This window comes from Myotis davidii, unplaced genomic scaffold (assembly GCF_000327345.1).
Source record: "Myotis davidii unplaced genomic scaffold, ASM32734v1 scaffold330, whole genome shotgun sequence".
Lineage (NCBI taxonomy): Eukaryota > Metazoa > Chordata > Mammalia > Chiroptera > Vespertilionidae > Myotis > Myotis davidii.
In genome coordinates, this window is record NW_006283770.1 from 1,521,123 (window position 1) to 1,548,453 (window position 27,331).

The following is a 27,331-nucleotide window of genomic DNA, read 5'->3' on the forward strand; positions in this document are numbered from 1 at the left end:
CAACAACAACAAAACACATATAAGATTACCTCAACTTTAGTGTGTAAAATAGATTAAACAAAGTCTACTCTATAGGAAGGTATATTTTTTTGCTTGAGCGGCCACAACAAAATACTACAGATTGGGTGAGTTAAACAACAGTTTATTTTATCAGTTCTTGAGTCTGGGAAGTCCAGAATTAGGATATCAGCATGGTCATGTTCTGGTGAGAGCTCTCTTCTTGGTTCATAGATAGCTCCTTGTCACTGTGCCTATATATGGTAGAAGGGGCTAGGGCAGTAATGGCGAACCTATGACAAGTGTGTCAGAGGTGACACGCGAACTCATTTTTTGGGTTGATGTTTCTTTGTTAAATGCCATTTAAATATATAAAATAAATATCAAGAATATAAATCTTTGTTTTACTATGGTTGTAAATATCAAAACATTTCTATATGTGACACGGCACCAGAATTAAGTTAGGGTTTTTCAAAATGCTGACACGCTGAGCTCAAAAGGTTCGCCATCACTGGGCTAGGGAGCTCTTTTATAAGGATATTAATCCCATTTATGGGAGCTACCACCCTCAAGACCTAATCAGTTCCCAAAGGCCCCACCTCCAAATACCATCATTTTGAGGATTAGGATTTATCTATGAATTTTAGGGGGACACAGACATTCAGAGCATAACATATGGGTAAGGAATAAAAATGTGGAATAAACCTTGGGCCCCGATGTCATGGTGGGCTCTGCAGAAGTCCTTTCTTCCTGAGGAATTCTCCTGCAGCATCCTTTAAGCTCCTTCTTCCTAGAGGGGAGGCTGGTGGCATTTAGGCCACGAAGCTATTCCGAAGGAAAGACTCCTTGGAACTAGTGTTTCCATGAAACAAAAACCTTATCAGTAGGACACTTCATGATTCCACACTCCCCAGGAAGTCTTCTGTGTAGCTTCTGATGATATGGAGTTTTTATTGGAGAATTTTTCCAGTTGTGGGCGGGGGAGAAGCAGAAATGGGAGAGGAAATGAATGTGGTCTCCATTCTCTCCATCTCATTGCTGTCACTATTGATCAAAATAACCTTCCCTGAGAGGTTTCTTTTAAAATTTTATTCTTGAAATGCTTCATTAAAATTTCAAGTTATAAAATAGAAAAAGTCAATTTTATTGGGCCCTAAATTTTGCTATATGCAACTTCCTGTCCAGAGTGCAAATTATTGAAATTGACGTAGGATGTATGTGCAAGGTAATATCCCCTTTCGTAGGCTCCTCTCTAAATTTCAAGATCTTGTGTAGAGTGGATTAGATTATACAGTGAGTAGGGACTCTGAAGAGAAAATAGAATTGTGTATTGATGCCTTCAGAAATATTATTTGATGGCAATAAAATATTCTCTGAAATTCCCTTCAGAGGAGAGAAAATGGAGTTTGTTTGCAGTAATTGCATTTTCTAGCATTTGCTCTCACACTTTCCAATATAAGCCAATTGGAACCTGGGATTTGGTTTTGCTTATTGGCAAAAGTACCATGTAAATTGATCTGTGATGCATTTAAAGAATATGCTTTTGAAAGTTTGGAAATTGAGATGGCTCTTTCTTATTAGATTTCAAGAGTATTAGGGTTCATTTCTATATTTTAGTCTAATGTAATATTAGCCAAATATGTTCTTTTTCAATTTAGTTTTAATCAAGTTCTGGAAGACCATTTTCATCTAGCCCCAGTGGCACTGTTAAAGCAGAGATTTTATTTCCATTGTCAACCCTCTGCTCTGGCTTCTGTGGACCAGCCCCTTGGAATCATGGCACAGCGATGTCCTGCATTCATTTGCCCAGGCATTGCTTCAGCATGCAAAAATAATACCACGTAGTACAGAAAGATTTTTTTATTATTCTCCACAGGGTTAAGGTGGGGAGGGAATCTAAAAAGCCTCAAAATCATTACTGGATGTAATGAATATAGCCTTGATACCCGTGTTATTTTTATTTAATTTTATTTCCACCATACTGTATGGTTTACAGTGCAAACACATTGTTCCTCTAATTATTCAGTAGAACAATTGGCACTTGTTTTTATAATTATTGCTGGAAGGAACACCTTTTCTTAGTTACTTTTTAAAGGCTTTATGGTGAAAAAAACAACATACTATTCTTCAGCTCACCATAGACTTTGTCACTTAACACTACCAGTTTGTTAAAGATACTCATTGAATACTCCTTTAAGGTGGTAGGAAGTAGGAGATGGACCCCTTATCCTGAATGAAGCGACAATGCAAAACAGAGGACAAGATCAAAATCATAATAATAACAATCCCCCTTTTTGTGCCCGGGTAGGGTTAGGTCCTTTATGGATCTTTCTCAATCTGCATATCCACTCTGTAATGTAGGTTGTACAATTATCCTCACTTTTTCTGTTAAAGGGAAAGTTAAATAACATGTTTTAAGTTTGCGTTTCATATGTAAGAAGTGAGTGAACCAGACAGTTGGTCCTAAATCTGTCTGACCCCCAAACCCATCTGTCCCTACATTCCAATACATTTGAGTGATATGAACATGCACACAGCTGGTCGGGATGAGTCTTGACAAAGTCCTAACCAAATTTTTCTTGTGACTCCCCAGTGGAACCCTCAGTTGGATCCAGTTTAGTGTGTTCAGATCGAATTTGTTGTACGGGATATAAATCTGTCCCAACAAGACAGGGCTTTCATTTGGAAGGAGAAGGTGGGATAAACAAAAAACAGTGAAGAGACCAGCTATGGTTCCAGTTGTCCAGCCAGATCCTAATACTCAAGTATAATTGGAGCCACACTACCGGTAACAGTTACCACCACAGCTTCACATTGTAGAACACATCATGCTGGCCTGGGTGGCAACTTAGAGATACTCATTTGGGAAATGAAGAGGATGTTGTCATTCATTTTTACTATGTTATGATTGTCTTTTAAAATATATGAGCGTGAATGAGTGTTTCTATAGTGTGTGTGTGTGTGTGTGTTTAAATCACAAAGAGTCTTGTTGGATACGGTTATGGTTGAGATAGGAATGCATGCAAACCAGTTGCTGCTGAGCAAGAATGAAATTTCTGAGCTGTTTGCAGGTCCTTAGTACATAGTTATGCATACTAGTATGGCCTGTCCTCTCATGGTTTACACTCCTACGTTACGTTACCTGTCCTCAGTGCCATATCCTGGTGACTGTTCAGGTGCAGAGGTGGTCTGCTTTCCTCCGTGGGGGATGGAGTTTTGTCTCCTTTGTGTAGGTTGAGGCTTATAACTTCTCCTGGAGCCTTGAGATTCTTTTCTCGTGAAGGCCGAAGAGGAGGAGGGAGAGTTTCAGCTGTGGCTTCTTACCCCAGCCCTGATTCCTGCAGCAGGCTGCTGGACTCTCACTCGTCATTCCTTGCTTTCCCCTGGGTTTCTGGCCAGTCCTGACATCATTGTAATATAGTTTTCTGTGTTTAATATTTCTTAGACTTGGTTTCCCATTGCAAGCATGGAAGAAACCCTAATGCATGAGTTTCAGAGGAGAAGGTAGCAGTCTGAACCTGCTGTGTGGCTCCATCAGCAAGTGTGAGTATTAATGTTAGAGCTGTCAGGACTTGTGAACATTAATGGAGCCTGACGGGGGACAGACTGAGGTCAGAGACAGCGTGACCCTGATTGAATGTTTCTGGTGGCTTTGCAGCCCAGGCAAGTGAGTGCAAACCGTGGAGCCCAGAGGGGTTGCTGGAGCTTCATTCATTCACTTAACGAGTAGGCAGTATGCACCAACTCAGTGCCAAGCATTTTCCTAGGTGTTAGCAGGGAAAGGTGGTCTCTGCCCAGTATAGCCGAGAGAGTCCTCTCCCTGCCTCCCTGGACTCAGCCCTTCTCTGATATTAGCCCCCAGTAATTGTCAGTGATGGAGTTTATTAGTAGATGACCTATCTCCTAGCCATTCCACAGCCTCCGAGTTCTTCTCCTCAAAGCATTGGTATTTTTTATTCCTTTCTTACTACTGAAAAATTTTCTGCTTGGCTAGTTTTTAAGCCCAAGTTATTATTATTCAGTCCTCAGTGGAATAGAGAGACTTTAAGGGTTTGAACATTCTCCCTCTCTGCTAGAGTCATGATATTAAAGGCATAATCATTTTAAACAGAAGACATTGCCTTCTTTCATCCACCTGGGGGGTACAGCAAGGTCCCTTTATAATATTGGCATAAGGACAGTGTTTTGAAAGGCCCCTGGCACTGCCCCATGCAGGCTGAAGGTTTCAGAGATGTGATTGATTGTCTCTTTTGGTTAGAACCAGTCCCATGATGACAGACCTGACTATACGTCTGTTTTATTCTTTTTAATCTCAGAAAGTTAGTTTCTTTCCTGCACCTTGGCAAGGGAAAGTGAGCCCGAAGGCTGTGCCCTGTGAGTTTGGCATCTGGGAGCCATAGCAGGTTCTCTTTCTGTCTTGTCATCTCTGTTGCTTTCTTCTTGCTACATAGTGAGCTTTATTTAACATGAGGATTAAGCCACCAACAATTTTTATCTTCTCGTTTATTTTCAAAGTCTATAATTTAGGAGTATGGAGGGGAGTGGGCATAAGGATTGGAGATCTTGAAATGTGTCAACTTTATACAACTAGGTTTTCTTTTACCCAGGAAACCCAACAAAGAAACTGTATTCTCTAGTTCCAAGGTGAGTGGCAGCACCTCCCTCACACTGTTTGCTTTGGGATGTTCTCCTTCACGAAGAACTACTGTTGTGCTCTTGGTTCCTTTATTTCCCCTCTTGGTTTTAGCAGAATAAATACGAGAGAACAATCAATTCACCTGATTAAAATGGTGCATAGAAAAGGTGGTATCTGTCATTAGCCATGTGGTTGCCCCTATTTCCCACCATTCCCTACTCATGAGGAAAGAAGAGTATGGTGCAGGAGCTGGCTTCTAGCACGTGGCAAGAAGATTCCCAAGAAAAGTGACTGATCTGGAATTGACTTTGGATTTTTATCTGACCTGAACTTGAGTTTTCTAGAGGAATACATTCTATAATGATTTGTAACAGAAAATTGGTTGCAATTATATGGTACTTAATCTTGAGGGACATTAATTTTTACTGGTGTTGTGTCAGGAGTAGGGGCAAGTTAGCAAGGAAACTTGTTCGGCCAAAGCAATACTTACATATGTTTATTTTAAGATGGTGATGCACATGTGCGCTAGTCCTTACTGCTCTCTAGTACTTCTACCTAGTCCAAGTCACATTTCTGTTTTACCTCTCTGGCTCCATAGAGGCATTTAGATTTATTACCTTGAACTTCTACTCTCCAGTCATAGTCTCCTCTTAGTTCTCCTAATAGAGCCACAGTATGTTTGTACTGTGTGTAGCTTGGGACCCTGAATAAAGTTGAGGAGAGGAGCATTGTTTCTCTTCTCCTTCTCAAGTCTGTGACCTTCCCTTCTTGGGTAGGCTCCCAAATTCTTCTGGGAGCTAGAGGGTAAGAAATTACACCCATAGCTGCAGTAGTATTTGGGGAATGCCTGAAATGAGCCAGGATGTGTGTTGTCAGAGTTGCGAGGCTGACATGGCTCAATGTCCACTGGAGGAGAAATCCATGACACAGCCAGGCAAACATCTAGAAGTGAGTTCTATTTCATAGCATAAACAAAAAGGGCCATAGCTGCTTGGAACTAGAGAAAAAATCACCGTAGGTGGAAGAATGGTATGAGGAGGACTTGAGATAGGTCTAGAGCAGTGGTTCCCAACCTTTTTTGGCCATGCTCCACCTAAGCATCTCTAAAATCTTGATGCCCACCCCCACCCCATGACAAATAATTTTTATTATTCAAAACAGTGAACTTCTATTCTTGTGGAGAAAGCCTAAAAGGACATTAACTTGGTCTAAACAAGCTTCCAAAGAACATGGCACTCATGAAAGAGAAAAATAAAAGACGGAAAGGACAGTTGAAGTACTGAGGAAGAAATCACTAAGAAATTGTTAATAATAATAATATGAATGATGTGAAAAAATAGCAAATACAGTTTCAAAACATATAATAGAGAACTGAAATGCATAAATATGTCACAATATGTATTTATATACTCTATATGAGCCCCCCAAGAACCATAAGAAATGCAAAAAATTCACTGTTAATAACTCATTCTCCAATTGCCCCCCCCTAAAAATCAAATTGCCCCCCTGTGGGACATGTGCCCCACGTTGGGAATCCCTGGTCATAAGGTTGTTAAAAATCTGAAATCACCTGAAAGAAAAACTAGCACAGGAGGCAAAGGAGCTATTCTTGTCCCTCTGGTGCCACCAACCTTGCCTGTGACTGCTTAGTGAGTGGCAGCACCTCCCTCGCACTGTTTCTTCATCACTGACATGGAACTGGATAAATCAGTGGTTTTTCTTTTTAATATTTTTAAGACAGTGATACCTTTCGCCAAACGAAATCTTCCCCTGAACTGTAAAATAAAGGGAAGCAGGGCCCTCCCTTCCGCCCTTGGCTCTTTCCTCATGTCGCCAAGGCTCATGGGCACAGCTTTCAAATCACCACATCAGGCTGTCTCTGCGGCTCCTTCTGGGTTCATGTGCTGTGATTTATAGGGGCCGTGTTAAGTGACAGATTAAATGTCCAGGCTTTGATAAGGAAGGGAGGCTGACCTTGACACAGTTTGCTGTATGTCTGCTTTAAAGTTGTGGATTTATCAGACATGTGCGTACCTGAAGATCTTGGACTTTACTGAATATTCCGTTCCTCTCTGCACACGCATCTGATTCTATGAAGATATTGGGGACGCTCCGAATGAGTAGTCACTGGAGAGAAATGGAATCTGGGTGTTATCTGTCCCAGGTTATACTAGTCACTGTGAATGAGAAGCCCATCCTGGCACTTTTTTTGTTATTCAGTAAATATTAGACGGGATGGCTGACTGACGGGACAACAGAAGGAGGAAAGAAGTGGTGTGTTCAGGTATGCATTTTGCAAGATTAGAATCATCTCAACAGAGGTGGGTATGTTTGTACTGTGTGTAGCTTGGAAGCCTCATAGACCACCCACCTCTAGATCCAGATGCTTTAATGACCTTAACAATACTTCTGTCAACTTGAAGGGCACCTTGGACCATGCCAGTTCTTGCCTTTGGAAAATCCAAGTTTTCATTCTCATCTTCAAATACTTTTTTTTTTTAAGACTATTGCCATTGTGACCAGGGAGTGATCCAATCTGTGGATAAACTGATATTTTTCTTGGATAGCAACTGGGAAGGTTAATCATTATAATAATTATTATAATGCAACTACTGAGTGATTATGAAGTGTTAGAAATTGTAGGTTCATTACATGCAGTATCTTGCTTAATGCTCACCAAACTTTGGGGGTAGTACTATTATTTTCCTCCTGCTTATATTTCAGAAAACTGCATTAAAAAATAGTTGTTGGAGATTATTTGGGTAGACTGGATTTGGAAGCAGGGAATAGGACACTTCAGGGGGACAGCATGACCCTGGTTTAAGTCTTGTCGTAGCCCAGTTGGCAAGCTCTGTTCCTGGAATTCTAAGGAAGCTCCTGGCAGATCTTAGAGAGATTCATTCATTCCTTCACTTATTCAACAGATACTAGCTGTGAGCCTGCCATTTGGACAGTATTGAACTGGGTACCTTGTGTAAAACAAAGAACCACAAGCCAAGGTTCATGCCTTCAAAGACCTCACTGTCTAGGGGGAGACATGTCATATACAAAGAGCAAAACTTTAAAAAATGGAGTGAAAAATAATTAACATGCACTGGTTGTTTGTGCTCCATATCATGCATGTGCTTTAGAAGCTTCTTCTCATTTTATCTTGAAAACAACCTCTGGGGGGATGCAGTTATTTCCCACATTTGCTAGTGCCTATTAAGAGAACATAAGAACTCCATCCAAGGTTACGCAGCTGATGCATGGCAAAGTCTGGTGTCTCCACTGTTGACTCCAGGCCACCTCCATGGTTTCATTGTACTAGTTTAAAAACTGAATCACAAAGAACAGAAATGGGAAACATGCCGTCAGAAAATATTTTAAGTAATACTCATAGAAGTAAAGATGAAGAGGGAGAAAGTAATGAGACAGCCAAGATGCAGAGGGAGCTGAGGAAGAAGAGGGGGGAAGGGCAACATCAGAGAGGGAGGAGGAAACCTGAGTGGGACATCAGGATTCAAGGGAACTGATACTTTGAGTGACAGGAATGACACTGCAGTGTGATCAATAGAGATGAGAATGGAGAAAAAAGCCTTGGCCTGGCTATTAGGTTATTATCAACATTCCAGGGTAAGCTTTTGGAAGAGAATAGAAACAGAAGCCAGATTTTGTTGGGTAAATTCTGAGTAACCATTTGGCTCTAAGTTGCGAATTCTGATAAGAGTCACCCATCAGGCAAGGCAAACATGATAAATAGGCCAGATGTGAGAAGTAATAGAGAGTGGGGAGGTCTGTGGCAGACTGAAGGTCAGCATTGCCTGATCTTTTAATTTTCCAAAGTAAGCTAGAAAACCAGATACCCAGATTTCTAAATATTAGTTCAATTAAAAAAATGAAATGAAACAGTTGAGGGCCAACTATAATATACCCGTGGGCTGAATTTGGCCTACTACCAGTTGCTAGCCTCTGGAATTCTCTTTTCTGAAGTATAGAAGTGAAATGAGGAAGCATCTCAAAGAAGAAGCAAAAGTTAGGGATGGTTTAGAATTGTAGGTGAGGTACGTATGTGTGTGTGTGTGTGTGTGTGTGTGTGTGTGTGTGTGTGTCAAGGGCTGCTTGTTTTCTGTTTTCTTGGGGTGGGGAAACATAAACTCACTAAGGAGGAGGACTAAATAGAGAGAAAGATCCTATATAATCAGAGAGCTGTCTGGAAAAGGAAAGTGCCAGTGGGAGTGGGAGGAATGGGATTAAGAGGCCAATTATTAGAAAGATGAGATGATGCAAACAGAGTGATGGAACAGTTAGGAGGGAGTGAAGAGAGCCTACCTTGAGGTCAGAGGGCACATTGTATGCCAAGAGGGGAGTCAAAAGGAGCCTGGAAGCTAAAGAGGTGACTGCTTAGGGGACAGGCCGCATCAAGAACGTGGGACAAGTAGGATTGCAGAGCAGCAGTGAGGACCCAGCTGGCTTTCATTATCCTTTAGATTTTAGGTGAGCATCTATTTATGTGGTACCACTAGACCAGCGGTTCTCAACCTGTGGGTCGTGACCCCTTTGGGGGTCGAACGACCCTTTCACAGGGGTCGCCTAAGACCATCGGAAAACACATATATAATTACATATTGTTTTGTGATTAATCACTATGCTTTAATTATGTTCAATTTATAACAATGAAAATACATCCTGCACATCAGATATTTATACTACGATTCATAACAGTAGCAAAATTACAGTTATGAAGTAGCAACAAAAATAATTTTATGGTTGGGGGTCACCACAACATGAGGAACTGTATTAAAGGGTCACGGCATTAGGAAGGTTGAGAACCACTGCACTAGACGATAACAGATACAATACGAGATACAGATTAGAATAAGACTTAATTGCTGCTTCTAAGAAGTTATGGCCTCACCATGGTCTATAGCTCCAACCTGATCCAATGGACTAGTTTCCCACATATTATGCATCACTTGCTATCATCATCATATCTGTGAATTAGCTGTGCTGTTATTTGCCATATTTGTGAATTATCTGTACAATCATTTGTTCAATAGTTTTCTTTAAATCATCTCATGTATTATATGTAGGCTGAGGCAAAAGTAGGTCTACAGTTGCGAGTATGCAAAACACAGTTTATTCTTGTATTATTTATTAATTATTGTACTATTTTCCATTTGAACCACTGAAACTTACTTTTGCCCCACCCTATATAAAAATGAAAAAGAGAAAAGTGAATTTATGTTATTTGCACTGTTACAGTATACTTTTCAAATATGTATTTTTAAAACATACAAAAAATTTGACATTTTGCCAAAAGTTTATCGCCATTCCACCTAAAATAATTTTGTATATCACAAGTAGGACATATATCATGTCTTGGGAAAGATGGGACTGGTTAGTTGGTTGAGTGCCTTAGGTCATTTAAAGCAAGAATTTTTTCATGTGGTCTTGGTTTTTTTACTCAGGCAAGTTTGAATAAAATAGATAAAAGCAGGCATCTGTTTATTTGATGCTATTTGAATACCAAGAAGTTTGGAGCTTGACTGCAGAAACTTCCACATTAATCTGGTTTGGAAAAAAATAAAATGCTGTCAAGTAACAGGAGGTTTGTCAGTTGCCCTGCTTACACTTTTCATATAAAACATAAAGGTTGGCAGATTATAGATGAAAGGTCAGTTCAGCAAAAAAAGAAAATATGTCAGACAGTCTCATAACATAGGTGACAGAAAATGGAAGTTGGAAACTACTATTGGATTCTCAGGAAGAGATGAGTTTGTTGGCAGTGTGTAAATTTCATCACAGTTTCTGCGGCTGTTCATTTTGGTGGCTACTTCTTTATGTCGCGTCTCCCAATTTGATTTAAAAGACCCCGAGGAGTCCTATCTTCCTGAGGAAGATTTACTTTGCAGCAGTTTTACTTTATTTTTCTTACACTGGTCTGAAGGGGAAACATGTATTTCCTTTGCCTTGCCTCCCAATCTCACCCTTGCCATCTCTGAACCAAAGCTCTAAAATGGAAAAAGCAAGAAGCCAAGCCCTCTTGCAAGAGCGGTGGTGCATAAAGAAAAGGCTTACAGTGAGTCCATCATCATGAATGATTAAAGGGAAACCGGGCAGCTACAGTGTGACTTGTACAAATACAGTTGCTCAAAGATTCACGCTGGTAGGACCTGCCTTGGAACAGATTACTGTCCAGGAAAACGTTCCAGACTCAGGAACACAGGTGATGCTGGGGATATCCTGTTAAGCCAGAGGGGTCACAGAGCCTTGATATTAGAATTGTGTGGCATCTCACAAGTTTCCAGCATGTGCAGTGCTGGGAATTTGCAGCCTGTTATGTATCTTTCATCTGTATTTTGATTGCAAGGAATTGTGCAAAATATTATCATTATCCGGGTAGTTTACAATATATGCATTGCACTCCTTATTGCATTATGCGAGTGCAGATTATAAGCTCACATAAACATGCATTTAAGAGAAGCTTTCTATTCTCCACGAGCTGTCCACCTTGCAAATAACTGAGGCCAAAGGCACGTCACAGCATCCTGGGCCGGTAGCCAAGGACACCCATTGACACTTGGCCACTGTGTTTTCAGTTCCACCTTTCTCTTATTTTCTGACTCCTTCATCGCTCTCTTTAGCCTCCCCATTAACCTACATGCTGTATATGCTATTTTATTGCTGTTAGACGCCTAAAAAGTGGAAGCCAAAGAAAAACCAGTAGCATTACAAAGCATATTTTAGCAATCTTAAAAATCCCTTCACTGTTGGCAGATACGTTTGCAGTGTGCTACTGGGATTGTGGACTTCACAGTGAAATCCCTACAGTTTGCATTGCTGAAATCCATGTGGACCCGTGACAAAATTTGCCCCTTCCTCACCGCCGCCCCCCAAAAAAGAATTCTCTTCCCCACTAAACTTCATTAATTAAATCATTGACTCTGGCTTGCTGGTGAGGACCAGTTCTTTACAAGTGTATCCAGTGTCCTGCTTGTGGTAATTTTCACTCTTCCTGGGATAGCAGGGAACATTCATTTTGCGTTGGACCCAGGAGCCTCGGGAAGCTGGAATTACAGGCACCATTGTCCCTCCCTTTTTCCCTTTCAAAATAAAATGAAATGAGTAGCAGCCCAGCGGTGAGCCTTGAGGAATGGGTAATGAAAACGAATAGAAAGGGCATTAATTTCAGGATGGGGACAGCTGCCCGACACTATCTCCCTTTGGATTTTGGTTCTTATAGCATCACGGTGAGTTATTAATATGTATGATCTGTACTTTATTCAAACATTATAAATCTATGCAGAAGTCTGGTGTTTGGGTTTTCCTTTATAGCTTTCATTCTTCTTCCCAGAATTATCTCATTTCGATCGAGAAACTTTTGCATAAAAAGCACACACCGAGAACTCCCATTTCCATTCCATAAATATTAAAAGGGGGTTAAGCTTTACAGTTTCTTTTCCCATCCCCAGTGGGTGGAAAGTTAGCCTGCTAATGGGGGGAGGGAGAGGCATTATTAATGTTCTTTTTATTCCTGAGTCCAAAGGTAGACTTTAACTTACATATGAAATTGTATTACGGAGTTCCTTTCATTTGTTTAAATTGTGGAATGCTTGGCTGTGCCACGTTTTTTATATGAAGGATATGTTTAAAAAAATCTAGTGGTTATCTAAGTTGTTAAGAATAGTTGGTTGACATATATTTTATTGAAGTACGGTTGGCGTACAATATTATATTGGTTTCAGGCATAAAACATAGTGATTCTATGTCTACATGCCTTACAGTGTGGTCTGCTTATTTTTTGAGGACTAAACCAAGTCCAGACCTCTTTTAAGAATCATGATTAAAGTGTTTTTTGCTGGATTCATCACAGTGACTCTGCAGCATACAGAAGAGGGAAATGGAACCAGAAAACTTAATGTCTTCTTAGTAGCTTTTTAGCTTCTTAGAAGCTTTCCATTTCCCATTTATTGTCATTTTTGTTAGCATAAAGGAGTAGTCATAAATTTTGGTTCCCATGGAAATATAAAGGAATGCATGAGCTATTTCATTTGGGCATACCGGCTGCTAATCACGCAATCTCGGCTGTTGTACTTCGTGATGGGAAATGAACGTGCTAATTGGTGCTCTTTTTTTTTCTTCTTTCAGGAAACCTGCCGTATGAATATAAAATAGTGATTGCTGGGAATCATGAACTGACATTTGATAAGGAATTCATGGCAGACCTCGTTAAACAGGACTACTACCGTTTCCCCTCTGTGTCCAAATTGAAACCAGAGGACTTTGACAACGTTCAGTCCCTCCTGACAAACAGTATTTACTTACAAGACTCGGAGGTAACAGTGAAGGGATTCAGGATATACGGTGCACCTTGGTAAGTGTTCATTCGAAGAGTCTTGCCTTCTGAATTGCTCAGCGCTAAGAAAGCGTGGTGCATGCAGACTTTGGTGCCTTAATGAAAAGGACGAGGCTGCAAAGAAACCTTCTTGCTGATTTTCGGACAGAACACGGTCGTCTGGCACTGCTGGGGAGGGCTGTGTTTATTGTTTGCATGTGATGCAGATGTCTTTAGGCAATATCGATGCGAGCTGGGCTTTGGCAGATGTGGGTAAGGCTTCCTTGTGCCTCAGTGGGACACAGATGGGTTTGGGGCAAGGTCTCCATTGTTCCTCTCCATGCAGATTCAGCTACACGGATCATTCCATCTGCCTTCGGTCACTCATTTCCCTCTCAGCTGATGACTGGAGCACTCATAAAATATCTTGCTTAGATTGGGGTTTCTCAACTCTGACTAATACATCAGAATCACTAACTCTGACGAAATACAGATTTTGTAGCCCTGCCCACGGAGACTGATTCTGCTTCCTGAAGTGGAGCCCAGGAGTCTGTGTTTTTCAAAAGCGGATGCAGCGGCAGTTAGGAAGTCACAGGCTGCGAGCTCAGTCCTAGAGTCCTCAGCACTGAGATCTAGAAAGCTGGGAGCAGGGGCATATCCTTTGGGGCCAGTCAGGAAGTATGTTGACCTTGGCTCTATCAGTCATCAGTTGTCTGGTTTTGAAGAAGCTAATTGACAGAGTTTGAGCCCCAGTGTCTGCATCTCTAAGGGGGTGAAACTAATACCCACTTTAGACCGTTATGATGAAGATTAAGTCACGTGACATTTGCAATGGATTTAGAAGAGTCCCTGGTGGTTTGATTAGAATAATAATTAATAATTTTCTGGCCTTGGCTCTGCCGCTAAGTATTTATAGGGTCTGGAGCCTTCAGAGCCAGATTTTTCATCTTTAAAATGGGACAGTTCAGATCATCCATATCAAACAAGTCTTGGATTTTTATAATTTATGTAATGTTTAAGCGTTCCATGTGTATATAGAGCAGAAGAATTAATTTTTACCCACCCAACCTGGAGAAGTACTCCAGCCCTGCCCCAGGAGTTGCAGGTTAGGCTGGAAGAGGACAAAGAGAGTACATTCAGATTGGCTACCCCATTCGACAGTTTGGTTTGTCCTCTGTAGCATAGAAAGTTGAGATAGTTTCTATTTTATTTGTCATCCAAAAGGACTGATGAGTGGGTACAGGAAGTATATCCGTGTTAAAATCAGCCTGGCCATGGTTTTGAACTCTTAACTGAGTCCTTACTATGTATGCCAGGCACTATTCTAAATCCTATTTGTATCTAGTATCTCCTTTATTCAAAAGACCTTTCGTTAAGAGATAGGCACTGTTATGATTCTTATTTGGCAGATGAGAAAACTCGGGCACAGAAAGGTTAAGGAACTGCTCAAGAATCACACAGGTACCAAATGGCAGCCTCCTGATTTAAGTCTGACGGCAGGGTACATGGAACAGCTGGGTGGCGGTGGTCATGGTGTGGGAATCAGAGGCTATTATCTGCAGTGACTATACCCAGCTTTCTTGATGTATATCAATTAATTACTGTATATGTGAGAAGGCTTTGTGAAGGGAAAAGAGAATAAACAGCAGAAACTAGTCTTATTAAACAGGAACCTGAAAACGAACGTCAGGGTAGAGTGGGAGGTTGATATGAGCATTTCTGGGTAAACAGTAGGAGAGAGAGGGAGCGTTTCAGCTGCTTCTTCCTGACTCTCTGGTAGTCGAGGCATGACCTCTGACTGACAGAGAAGCTCTGTGTGGAGTCCTGGTCATTTATTCAATAACTTCAGATGATTTCAGAAAAATCTTCAAAGGGCACAGAAGATTGAAGGCTACTCCTGAACATGCAGAACTTTCCGAGATCCCTGGGTTGATAGTTGCGGAAGTGATGATAGCAAACAAACTTCCTCCCTCTCTGTGCAGACCCAGACCTGTGTAGCGTCTGTTTTAGCTAAATCAGATTAGGGCTGTGATGAATGAGGGAGTGATTTTGGATCCTGGGGCAGATTTTGGAGCATCTCAAGAAATAAAAAACATACCATTGTAATTCAAATATGGGATGTGATGACAGGTAATTCATGTTTGGTGGTGGTACAAACTTCGGACAAAGTTTATGTCTGCACTGGATTCATATTATTCAGGAATTTTATGTGAATATTGGAAAAGGTGGTAAAGACAAGAAAATAGGCACCATTAGCCATCTGAAATGTTGTCTTGAGGTTGGTTTTGTACATATTTTGTTGGGGTTTCCAAAAAGTTTGAACTACTTCCTGCCTAGCACCTCACTATAGCAAAGGAGATCTCTACGTGGAATTTGTCTCATCCATAGGAATTGTTGCTACTTTGTCTTTTGACGAAAAATGCAGAGGTTGGTGAAAAGGAAATTTCAGTCTCATCCTATATTTTGGAGGCTTCAGGAATTTGGATCTTATTATGATGCTGTTTTGTCCAAATTAATATTCCCAGGACTGTTTATCATCTGAACACTGACTTAGGGAAGCTTCCAGGAGCATTTCTGTGCAGGGAGGGCAGATTTTACCAGATATCCCACTTACCCAGCTCTGGGACCTGGGGTGCGTTTCTGAACATCTCCATGCATCGCTTTGCTCATCTCTGAAGTGGGAGATAGTAGCCTGACGTCCCTCACGCGGTTGTTAGAAGGATAGATGAGTTAATGCATCCGCAGCACGCAGAAGACTTCCTGGGATCGAGTAAGCCTTTGAGAAGCTATTACTGATATAGTGGGGTTGGTGTTTCCAGTCTATTTTGTACCTTTGTCCACTCCATACAAAGACTATTGCACTAGGAGTCTGATGGGGTGGGTTCTAGCCTCTGCTGATTGGGTGACAAGGTGAATCTCTCAACTTCTCTCTTGTCAAAAACAGGGGCAATGGGTTCTGCACTGGTCTCTTCCTGTGCCACTCACTGTAATGCCACCAAAGTCAGAATCTTCAAAGTTGGGATTTCGCAGGCCTGCTTTATTATTTTGGTATCTTATATACATTTTTTAACCTCTTTCGCTATTAAGAATTCAACTAGAAGCTAAGTTACCACTTTTCTCACTTCAGAAGTTAGGTTTTCCCTTCCCTGTTATTCTCCCATTGGTGAATGCTTGCTTAGTAACCCATTAGATATTGTAACCCCCCACCCCCCCCAAAAAAAAAACCACAAAAAAACAAAAAACCTATGGGAACAGGTTTACATTTGATTTACATGCCTTTCCAATGACTTTTTTTTGGAGGAAATATTAAGTTCTCTGATTTGCTGATTTGCTAGTGGTGCTAATGGATAAAACAGAAATCAAAATAAGAACCTAGATACTACAGATTTCCATCCTGTCATGGGTTTCTCAAAAGTAATTGCCATCTGACCAGGAAGATAGCTATGACTCATGTATCTAAAAAATGTGACTTGGTCTCTTACAGAAAAGGACTGTTAGTCCACATTCATTACATGCTTACAGCTTGTAATATGACAAGTTATAAACATGTAAGGAGAGCTTCCTAAAGATCAGGGAGGATGAAAGCAGTATCTCCTGACTTACCGTGTAGTGGGGACATGTATGTGGAAAATAACAGACAACTGCAGGGCTTTCACGTGTGTTTACAATTGGAGTGCACGGTACTCCTTAGATGCCCAAGGGAGGCAGCTGGATATGGTTTGTTGGGCCTGGGGGATTCAGTGGCCCACACTGAAGACGTTGTTAAGTGGGGTGCCTTGTCCAGGGAGAAAGGTGCTCCCCTGGAAGGAGGATGAAAGTTGATGCCTTCCTGGGGACTCCTCTGCCTCAAGAGGCCTTTTGACAGCTTCTTGTGGCTTCTGTCTATTTTCCTTCACCATCTTGTTATTCCAGGAATCTTAAAGAAAGGGATCAGGCAGGATGTGCTGTCGTCTTTGGGAGCCGCAGTTCAGCCACACCTTTTCTTAACTTCTCCTGTTATGTTTTTCTCCCCCTCCTCGGGGGACAGAAGAAGAGGGTCTGTGTTGCAGGCAGCTAGGCCCCCCTAGGACTTTGCTGTCCCCACAGGAAAGCTTGTGGGTTTCTTATATCCCTCGTGTTGATTCTCTGCCGCCAAGATGCTTCCTGATTTCCTGTTTTCGATATTCAGCTCTGTAACGTCTTTTCCAAAGGCTGAGGATGGTTAGAAAGAGGAGACAACACTCTAATCTGCCCAGTATTAGCCACTGTGGTAACAAACTGCTTGTCTGGCCAGGGTAGAGGGACAGTGGCATTTTTAAATCATTTTTTGTATTTTTGGTTACTGTTTTGTGCAGCCAGCATTTTAGTGCAAGCAAGTTTTGGCAAACTCACTCATGGAACTTGGCATTTAAACACTCACTAGCCCCTTCCTTTTTTTTCTGATTTCAGCTGCTGTTTTGTTTCTAAGGTACTGTTTAGAGAGAAAAAAAATCCAGGTGCTAATTGACCAGCAGCCCAGCTACAAAAAGTAGAGTCTATATTGCTCTGAGCAGAGCGGTTGTGGGGTTCAGAAGCAGCCTGCACATCGGTCCCCTCTTCCGCAGCAGTGCAGAGCCGGTCTCCCGTGGCTTTTAATGAATATGAGTGGGGCTTTCCTACGTGCAGGAATTTGATCTCTGGGCTGACCAAGGGGTCAGGAACAAAGAGCACACTTTTTCATGTTAGAGTAGACCCAGGTGTAATTTGTCAGATTTAGTAACTGTGGAGGAAGTGCCTTAACTTCTGCAGCAGGAAAATTAGATCTGGAACCTAGACAGCGTAATTCTAAAACGGCTGAAATAGCAAGAGAAAGCCCATAGAGTTGCATTTTCAAAGAAAGCGTGAGTAGGACCCGGCTCTCCCCTTCTTGCTTCCCCCCATTTAGTATCATAAACATGTTGAGTTCATTCATTCATTGAGATGTAATTTTCTCAGCATTTTTCAAAGTGGGAGTTAAGTGTTGATTCCACTCTGCGGCATTGGTAATTGTGCTTGCATACCAACAGCCACAAGGTTGCTCACGTTTCCTTGTTCTGTTCAGTGCAAGAGTGCTTTATGTTTAACCCGTCGGAAAAGCGTCAGATGTTTTAATTTCCAATTATAAGTTTTGTAATGCATCATGTACTTTGATGACAGTCTTCAAGTTCTCAAAATAGCAAACAAATTAACAGCAGATATTGAGTGAGCGGACTCGCAAACCAATTGGCAGTTCAAAAGATAGAATTCAGATTTGGGGATCGGTGGAATGGGCTCATTTATTTTATGATCGCAGTCATACTTTGTCATTAACTTGGCCAAAAGAAAGAAGAAGGAGGAGGAGGAGGAGATAAAAAAAATCTCCATATTCTGCAGGAAAGCCCTTTCACATCAAAGAACCAGAACTATACACACAATGTTGGTTCTGTACCACGTTCCCAGGATTCCGGCTTTTATTCAGGAGGGTTCAGAAAGGTATCGGCACAGAAAAGGTCTGTGTGCGAGAGTGTATGTGTGCGTGTGCGTGTGTGTGTGTGCGTGTGCGCGCGTGTGTGTGTGTGTGTGTGCGGGCGCGCTAAACAAATATGCACTCCGCTTTTACATGATTCTGTTTAAAGGCCCAGGCTAGCATTTCATTTTTCTTGGCTCAGGGCCCACAGACTCTCCCATAATGAAACCTATGGTCGGGCCTGTCCTGCTCTAAAGTTTCAGGCTCTGTTTACATTTTTGCCCGTTTCAGAATACAGCTGACTGCTCTTAAAGCTGCCCGGGGTCCGATTCACTTATGGTTTGACAATTGCCCTGTTTATTTGAAAAAGGAGAAAGCAAAGCCAATCCCTTGGCTTCCTACCTCCCATTGTCAGCCGTGTCAGTATCTACCATTTCAAAAGGCGGTGTATGCAGACCTGGTGATGTTGAAGCCACCTCCTACCTACCTTTCCTCCCACTCTGTCCAAACCTAGGAGGCCTGTCCTGTGCCTTTCTCTGATGTGTTGGTGGTGGTTGTATAGACAGATGGGGCGTACAAGTGTTGGTTGTGTTTCAGCCACTGGCATACCTTAAGTTTTTGCCTGTGCATTCTGAGAGACAAAATCAATCAGCAGACAACGATAATAAACTGACATTTGGATGGTATTTTTCACTCAGAGTTTTCACGTGCTATCACATTTGGCCTTCACAATCATCCTAAGAAATTAAAATTTAAGTAGAAAAACAATTCTAAGCAATCAAAATCAGCAGAGTATGTATTGAAAGCAACAATAACCAGCATTTACAAGTGTTTATAGGTCTCCTTGGCATTGTCCCATGTTGACGCAGGATATCAAGATAGAGTTTTTAACAGAGAAGAGGTGACGTGCCCAAAGTCACAGAGTTAGTTTGGGAAGAAGAGGGGCTAGAATCCCGAGTTCCTTTGCTGAGTTCTTTAGACTAAACCAGGGTATCCTAGTAGCTGCTGATGTCCCTCTGCTCTTTGACCTGAGGCAATGCAGGAAGTGGCCACTTAGAGCTCTCGCTGTGTCCATCTAGTGACAAAAAGGGCAGACAGAAGTCCAAGCCAGTAGCTTCAGGAGCTCTCAGGACCCAGTGATAAGGTGCCTGTGGGGGGGGAAATAGGAATGTGGAGGTGACAGAACCAAGGGACGATCCATTATCTCTTACATGGTGTGCTCTGGAAACTAGGGTTTTAAAAATGAATAATCTACTTCTTGTAAGACCTGGACCAGGTATTTCTGGTGCTTCTGCTCCATAGAGACAGCTTCCGTTTGCTTTGCACACCCATGGGTGGGGGGGGCGGGTGTGAGGTGCATGTGGCTTTTTCCCTCCCAGGAGCCAAGTAGCAGGTGAGAGAGACAGCAGCCCTGGGCATATGCACCGAGAAGAAAACGCTGGCCACGTGCCCCCACTGAAGTCAGGCCTGGCGAGAGTCCAGACACCAGGCTACAGAGAAGACCTGGACCTTCACGTTGAGACCCAGCTGGCTGGCTGCCGGGTGCTCTTTCAACCTCTCATGTTAAACTGACAGCTTTCTTTTTAACCCAGAGCTGCTGGTGGTGGGTAGAAGGGATTCTACAGTGGCTATAAGCTCCACGAGGGCAGAAATCCTGTTGGCTTTGTTCTCTAGGCATACCCTAGGCTAGCCCAGTGCTGGCATAGAGTGGATGCTAAGTCCACATCTGCTGAATGAATGGATGAGTAAGGGTGGTGGCAGTAGAGATGTGCCCGTGGTTGATGGACTGAAGGTCTACACAGATGAGACACCCAGTTACAAAAGGAAAGAAAGTATTTCCAATACAAGATCTAGCATAGCCACCAATCTACAAGGAGGGCCAGAGATGGTAGAATGTAATGGAATCAAACAGAGTGCTAAATTATATTCATGAGCTTCATGAACATATCTAGATCCTTCCTGAACATTCAACAATACAGAAAGCATAGTAGCATCTCTCCAGGTGTGCAGGTTTAGTCAAGGTAAAGAATGGGAGTAGTTGGACAAACTTAACTTGAAAGCAGTTAGAGTCTTCAAAGGAAGGCTCCAACAAAAGTTTTAGGCTCTTCATTGCCACCTTTTCCCCTCAGATGCCTTATCTCCAGGTTGTGAGCTGCGTGGAAATCTCCGTTAGAGTTGGAGACTGCCTCTCCAAGCTGCGGTAAAGGAAGTCAGCATGAGGTGTGAGTTTGGTAGGAAGCTAAACCAGATGGGCCCTCAGCAAGTCCTTTGGACATTAGAAACCAGTTATCAAGTATTTCATATTCTCTTTTTGCAACGGTGGAATTCTCAGTGGTTGAATTCTTAGAGTTAAACTGAAGTCATGTAGATTCTGTGCCATTTATTTTCAAGCTATTTGGCAAACATGGATTTCTCACTTTATACTCTGAACACTAAGTGTCGTGTGAATTTCTCCAGGTGTTACCAGATAGGGAGTCCTCTAGGGCTCCATTGACAGTCTTGACCCATCTTTGCCAGATTCCCATACACTACTGCTGCTTTGCCTTCCAGGGGCGCACTTCTCCCCTATAGCTCAGATGTTCTCACAAGTGAGTTCAGGTAACTACATAAGTTCCTTTAACTCACTTACCTTGTTATTTCATTTCCCTGAACTGCAAATTCATCTGTCAAATGGGTATGCAAATAATAATTACTATGTATTGGGCATCACCCACATACAGGTACTTCATAGAACATTGTTTTGAAGCCTCACAGCAACCCTATAGAGAAGGTAATTTTACAAACCCCACGTGGGACATGATAAAATTGGTTACAGAAGTTAAATAACTTACCCAAGGATGCTCATTTCCCAAGAAGTTCAACCCCACAGCCTTTTTTTTTCTTTTTCTTTTTCTTTTTTTACTATTCAGTATATATTTCATGGAATTAAAATGTAATGATGGTGCTAAGATTCTGGCACTCAGGAAATGCTCAGTAAGTATTATTTTCTTCCCTGAAAAGTAGCAATTGTGTAGTTTTGTAATGGCTAGGTTTTTTGTTTGTTTGCTTTTGTTTTGTTTTGCAATCCTCACTCCAGGATATGTTCATTGATTTTAGAGAGAGAGGAAGTGAGAGAGGAGAGAGAGAGAGAGAGAGAGAGGAATATCAGTGTGAGAGAGAAACATTGATTATTTGCCTCCGAGATATACCCCTACCAGAGATTGAACCCAAAACCTAGTAATTGCCATCACCGGGAATTAAATCTGCAGCCTTTTTGGTGTATGGGATGATGTTCCAACCAACTGAGCCACTGGCCAGGGCTGTTTGTTTTTCTTTTTCTTTTAATAAATCTTTATTGTTCAGATTATTATAGTTGTTCCTCTTTTTTCCCCCTAGCTCCCCTCCACCCGGTTCCCACCTCCACCCCATGCCCTTACCCTCCCCCCACTGTCCTCGTCCATAAGTGTAAGATTTTTGTCTAATCTCTTCCTGCACCCCCCACACTCCCTTTCCCCCAAGAATGGTCAGTCTACTCCCTTTCTATGCCCCTGATTCTATTATATTCACCAGTTTATTCTGTTCATCAGCTTTTTTATTCACTTGAGTTTTAGATTCACTTGTTGATAGATATGTATTGGTTGTCACTTTGTTGTTCATAATTTTTATCTTTACCTTTATCTTTACCTCTTCATTTTTTTAAAAAATATATTTTTATTATTAATTTCAGAGAGGAAGGGAGAGGGAGAGAGAGATAGAAACATCAATGATGAGAGAGAATCACTGATCGGCTGCCTCCTGCAACCCCTACACTGGGGATCAAGCCCACACCCGGGCATGTGCCCTTACTGGGAATCAAACCATGACCTTCTGGTTCATAGGCCGATGCTCACACACTGAGCCACGCCGGCCGGGCTAGATAATTCTTTTTAGACAACTAGCAAGCGAAACCAGTATCATCTAGTCTATTTACAATGTAGACACATATTCCCATGCAGATATTTGCATGCTCGCTTCACAGCCTCAGCTTCCTGGCTTTCCTGCATCAGAACAGACTTGTCATCCGCTCTGCAGTTCCACTCAAATGCCCCCTGACTCCCATCGCCGTATCCTGGAATTCACAGGCATGAGATACCATTGCTGGAGTCCTCATTTACGACGTGGCTTTCAGGGGAAGTGAGTTTTCAGGTAGGAGCTGTGGAGCACCAGCTGGACAACATCTGGGCTGGCAAACAACAGGACTCTTAATTTCTGATTGGTCCTTTTTGATATCCTTGAGGGTCTCACTAAATTTCTTGGAGATTTCTAGAAGATTCGTGAGTAATCTTATAACCGTGGTTTTGAACTCTATATCCTCTTTGTTTGGGGTTTGGAAGTGCCCAGATGAGGCCCAGCTGTGAAGCAATGCAGTCTGCTGCTGCCAGGCCTTAGGCCTTCTTTTGGAAGCTTTGGCGCTCTCTGACCCAGCTGCAGTCTGTTAGGTTTTAGGTAGCAAAAGGACAGGCCATTGATATGCAAAAGCTGCTGCACACAGCTTGGGTGGGTTGTAAATTGGGTAGGGCAGGGTCTCAAGGAATCACCAGGGCAGAGTAAACAGCAATGGCTGCCAGTCAGCCCTGCTCCGGAGAGGTCCCCTGGTCTCTGTGTCCCGCGGCCCCATGTAGGAGCAATGATCGCTGCGAGCACCTCTGAGAGAAAGCTGCCCTTGTGTTCCGGCCCAATAGCCAGACAGTCCAGATTCTCCCCGTATGAGTCTGGGCCCCCAGAGTCTCGCCCGGAACTGGAGTTCAGAGCAATCGGGAGCTTATATCTCTCTCCTGATTGAAAAATACAACAGCACACGCAGTTGCTGGCCCGTTTCACGCACGCCTTCACACCTCCGCACCTTCACACCTCCTACCAGTCTCAATGCACTTTTCTCTTTCCTTCTAGTTGTAGAACTTCCACTCAGCCAGCGAATTTCCTGTGGTTCTGGATGATATTTGTTTTGTCTTTTAATTGTAGTTTTGATGTGGTTGTGAGAGGCAGCAAGTACAGGTGTTTACCTATGCTGCCATCTTGGTTGTCTCTTTTTCTTTTTTTATGATGGTATACCAGTGTAGAAGGGGAGAATAAAAAGGAGCAGAAATGAGGTGAATAGAAAACTTAGTCTAGGAAAATGGTTACCCCTATTTGTGTGTGTATGAGAAAGAGAGAGAGTATTTTCAAAAGCAATTGTTCTACAGTTTCTTTGCACAGCAAGTTGCTTATGATCTGGATAACTGCAAACCATTTCAGGAAGGAACTCCATATATCAGCTGCACTAAGTCAAAAGACATAGAAGAGTGAATGGATGTCTGTTAAACGAAGACATATGGGCATTTTTAAGGTCACTTACATGAATATCGTTTTGAATATATCAGTAACACTTGGTACTGTGTTTTCACCCAAGAAAAATAAAGGTAATCTTGGATGGGGACTATAAATTGAATGTGGAATGTTCCATGAGGACTGCTTACACAGGAAATTAGTGACAAATTTGACAGCCTCTGCATTAACAGAATGTGTCTACATTCTGTAAAATGTAGAAAAGATGAATTACAAATCTGCATTAATTCAGGAGGGGATATAAGTTTTGCTCATATATTAGAAAAGATCAGCTTAGTTAAAGTGTAAATACAGTTACTATGACTAGTAACGTCCAAGTATGAAATTTTTAGTGAAAAATGAAAAGTCAACAAAGAGAAGCACTTGGTATATAAAAGGGAAATTGGAGAAAATAGTTAAGAACTAGCTAGTGTAAATAAGATCCTTCCCAGAATACAACTGCCCAAGACAGCCTTTGAAGGTGCTGGTGGTATTTATTGGGTAATTTAGATACTTTCAGGTCTAAATGTCTGGCATGTGGGTTTAGGATAGCTCACATTTTTTAAAAAGTGGTGCTAAAATTTCATATGAACTCCTAGTAAATCAACATTGAAGACTAAGTAAAACCAATACTATGTTTGCAAGGGTAAAAAAAAATAGTCCAGATTAGGCACACTGGTTTTCCATTTTTTTCCTAAAATTGGCTATGCACTTTTTTTTTATTTTAACATACTGTGTACAAAATGATTGCACTTAAGACTAAGTGGCTCTGATGCCTGCCTGGCTTCATAACTGGAGATTACTCTATTTTTTTTCTCACTACATTTCAAGCTACTGTATGTATTGAAATTATGGGACACATTCAATCTGAACACTGAGTCCAATAAGATGTTCTGAGTTTTCATGCCACACAAGGCTTTGTGAGCGATGGGAAATGGCTCAGAGTATCCTGGTTCTAAAAAGAGGATTATAGAAGACAAGTTTTAGGCGAGGGCGTGGGGGGGACTTTTTATTGCATTCAGGATTTAAAAGTCTAATCCCCAATTCACTAGCCATCATCTGGCCTCTGTTTTTATTTTGAATGAAGAATCAATAGAAAACACCTTCTTGCTTTGATCTTTTCAGAATAAACAAAAGATGCTAGACTAACACCTATGCACAAATTGAAAATGGCAAAACTATTTGGAAATAACGCCACTGGGCAATTATTAGCCACTTCGTTACATTTTTTTTACTTCTTACCCTTTGGTATTATGAATTAAGGGAAAAAATACTGTGGAAAAGAAATTTCAGAAGCTCCATTTGTAGGGTTTGCTTTTATATTGTTTGTATAAATTAATACAGAGGAAGGATTAAAGAATGAGTGTTTTAGGCTATGCTTACGATGCCTCAGCTAGTGTACATTCCTCATGCTTCTCTCTCTTCCCCCCCCCCACATGAAACAGCAAAGATTAGTTTATTTTCTAATCCAAATTCAGCCTCTCGTTTAAAAAGATATACTTCTGCAAGAGAATAATTTACCTATTGGTCCAGCAGCATGAGTAGGAAAAATGGGAGGAAACCTAAGGGAGTGTGTGGCCTTGACCTGTGTGCTTTTAAATAGCTCTTTCCGGAGATGAGTTCTGTATAGTTGTGGCTTGCAGCAGCTTCAGAGACAGGGCCATGAAAGGCAAGGGAATTTTCAGGGTACTGAGCACCTTCGTACATTCAAAAACCCTGTTTATATGCTGTTCAGTATTTCTATTAAAGGGAAAATCTGATACCAAGAAGGGTATCAAGGGTGTTGCTTTTTAGGTGATTTGCTATAGAAATGACCTTCTGTGGAGTTTGAACTCTGTTCTGAAAAGCCTGAGAGAAACAGGATCACTGCTTTGGAAATTCTGCAGTTCAGCTGGCCTGAAGACCACAGGCTTAACAGTACACGGAAGTCAGTTCGGAGATTTGTAACTGTTGATATTTATGGTCTTCATTACAGATGTTTTTCCCTCCTTGATTATTGCAATAAACAGAATAATCAGATTATTGATAAAGCGGAATACAAGTATGCCAGGGGAAAATGCATTCTCTTTGTCCATTGAACCTAATCCTCTTCTTGGGACGGAGACAAAAAAAACAACAACAGCAAAAAGCCAGACCTCTAAATTCCTGAAGGTTGTTTCCCAAGCTGTGTAAACTCTCTTCAGTGAACCAGATACGCACACCGATGAAAACTGTACGATTCCAGTAGAAATTCACACATTCACCTGGTTTTAAGTCATTCAAGAATTAGCATCAGTCATCAGAGAGCAGTGATATGTTTTTCTTCTCATATTTAGCAGTAAGCACTTCAAAAGCCCTATCTCCACTAAAAATATACAGAGGGCTCATAGCATTACCAAAAACATATAAATATACAGAGCAAATGAAAACTGAGAGGTACTACACCACAGTCAAACAGCGATGTTCCCTTATGCATGTTCTTTTTTTTCTTTCTTTCTTTCATTCTACTTCCGTGGGATTTTGAATATTCTTACAGCGGGCAAGTCTTTGTTTTTTACAGTCGGGGAAAAAAAGGCCACATTCTCTTGTAAAATCTGTGTCGAGGGGTAATTTTGCAATGAGCTCTCTTCTAACATTATGCTGACCCTGTGTGTATAGTTCCTGTCTATTTGTGGGCCTGGGCGTGCACACACACTTCACAGATTACCATTGCTGGGGAGGTGGTAGCGTCCATCCTAATCAACAAGTGCTGTGGTTTGCCGGGGTGACATGGAAGGATTCCCCAGAGCACCCAGGGCCAGCCTCATTCTGAGGGAAAATGTTGTTTCCTCTTTTACATCAGAATCTCCGTAGAAGGTGGCGCCTAGATGGTTCATTTAGTGCTGGGGCGATGGAGGGAACCCAGACCTCTTTGGTGCCATGTTTTGGTTTATCCCTGAACATGGCACCCTGGGACTTGAGGTCTGTGGGTCTGGCTTTATAGGATGTGACTTCAGTGGAGGAAAGCCTGGTGCCTACCTTTGCTTATTTGTATTCTGGTGCTGTAACCTCCCCTCCTCTCGGGTGTCTTTGTTCTATTAATCTGCAAAACAGGGCTCGCTCGACTTGTGATTAGTCCTTGGAGCTTGTTTCTATTAATCAGTCTGCAAAACAGGTCGACTTGGATGCTTTTGTCCCGGAGCTTAACGCATTCCCCTTGTCAGGCTGGGGTTTAGGGTGTTCAGTTTGCATTAAACGGGACCAGGCGGTGAAATTTGGTTTTTATATACTGATTGCATTGTCAAGAAAGAAAATACCGTTTGAAAAGACAGTAAGAAAATGCTAATGTACAATTGCAGAGCTGTGGTTTAGGAGGAGGAAAAGTTTATAGAAAATATAACTTGTGTAGCCTGGCTGTGTTATACAATAAGCTGCACAGGGCAGTTGACTGGAAGAGAAAATAAGGCATTATTCATATTAGACAATCTAGAAGTATGTTGTTGAGCAAAAGTTGCCTATTAATAATAACTTTATGTGTATCTGGGATGTAATTCTCATTTGATACTTAAAGTGAGAATGTGAACTACAGTGTTGACTAACCATAAAACCCAGCACAATTTTGTGATTGTCCTTTTTTTTTTATTCCCACCCTCCCTTG

General features: G+C 41.7%; 1 protein-coding gene across 2 annotated transcripts in view; it reads left to right on the forward strand.

Annotated features, from left to right (window-relative positions):
* The window catches only part of MPPED2 (metallophosphoesterase domain containing 2), a 164,819-nt gene that overhangs the window by 74,973 nt on the left and 62,515 nt on the right, over window positions 1-27,331 (forward strand). For both annotated transcript variants that reach the window (XM_006753939.2, XM_006753938.2), the window contains exon 4: window positions 12,764-12,989. In XM_006753939.2, coding sequence (XP_006754002.1) covers window positions 12,764-12,989 — 226 coding nt within the window. The remainder of the gene's footprint in view (window positions 1-12,763; window positions 12,990-27,331) is intronic.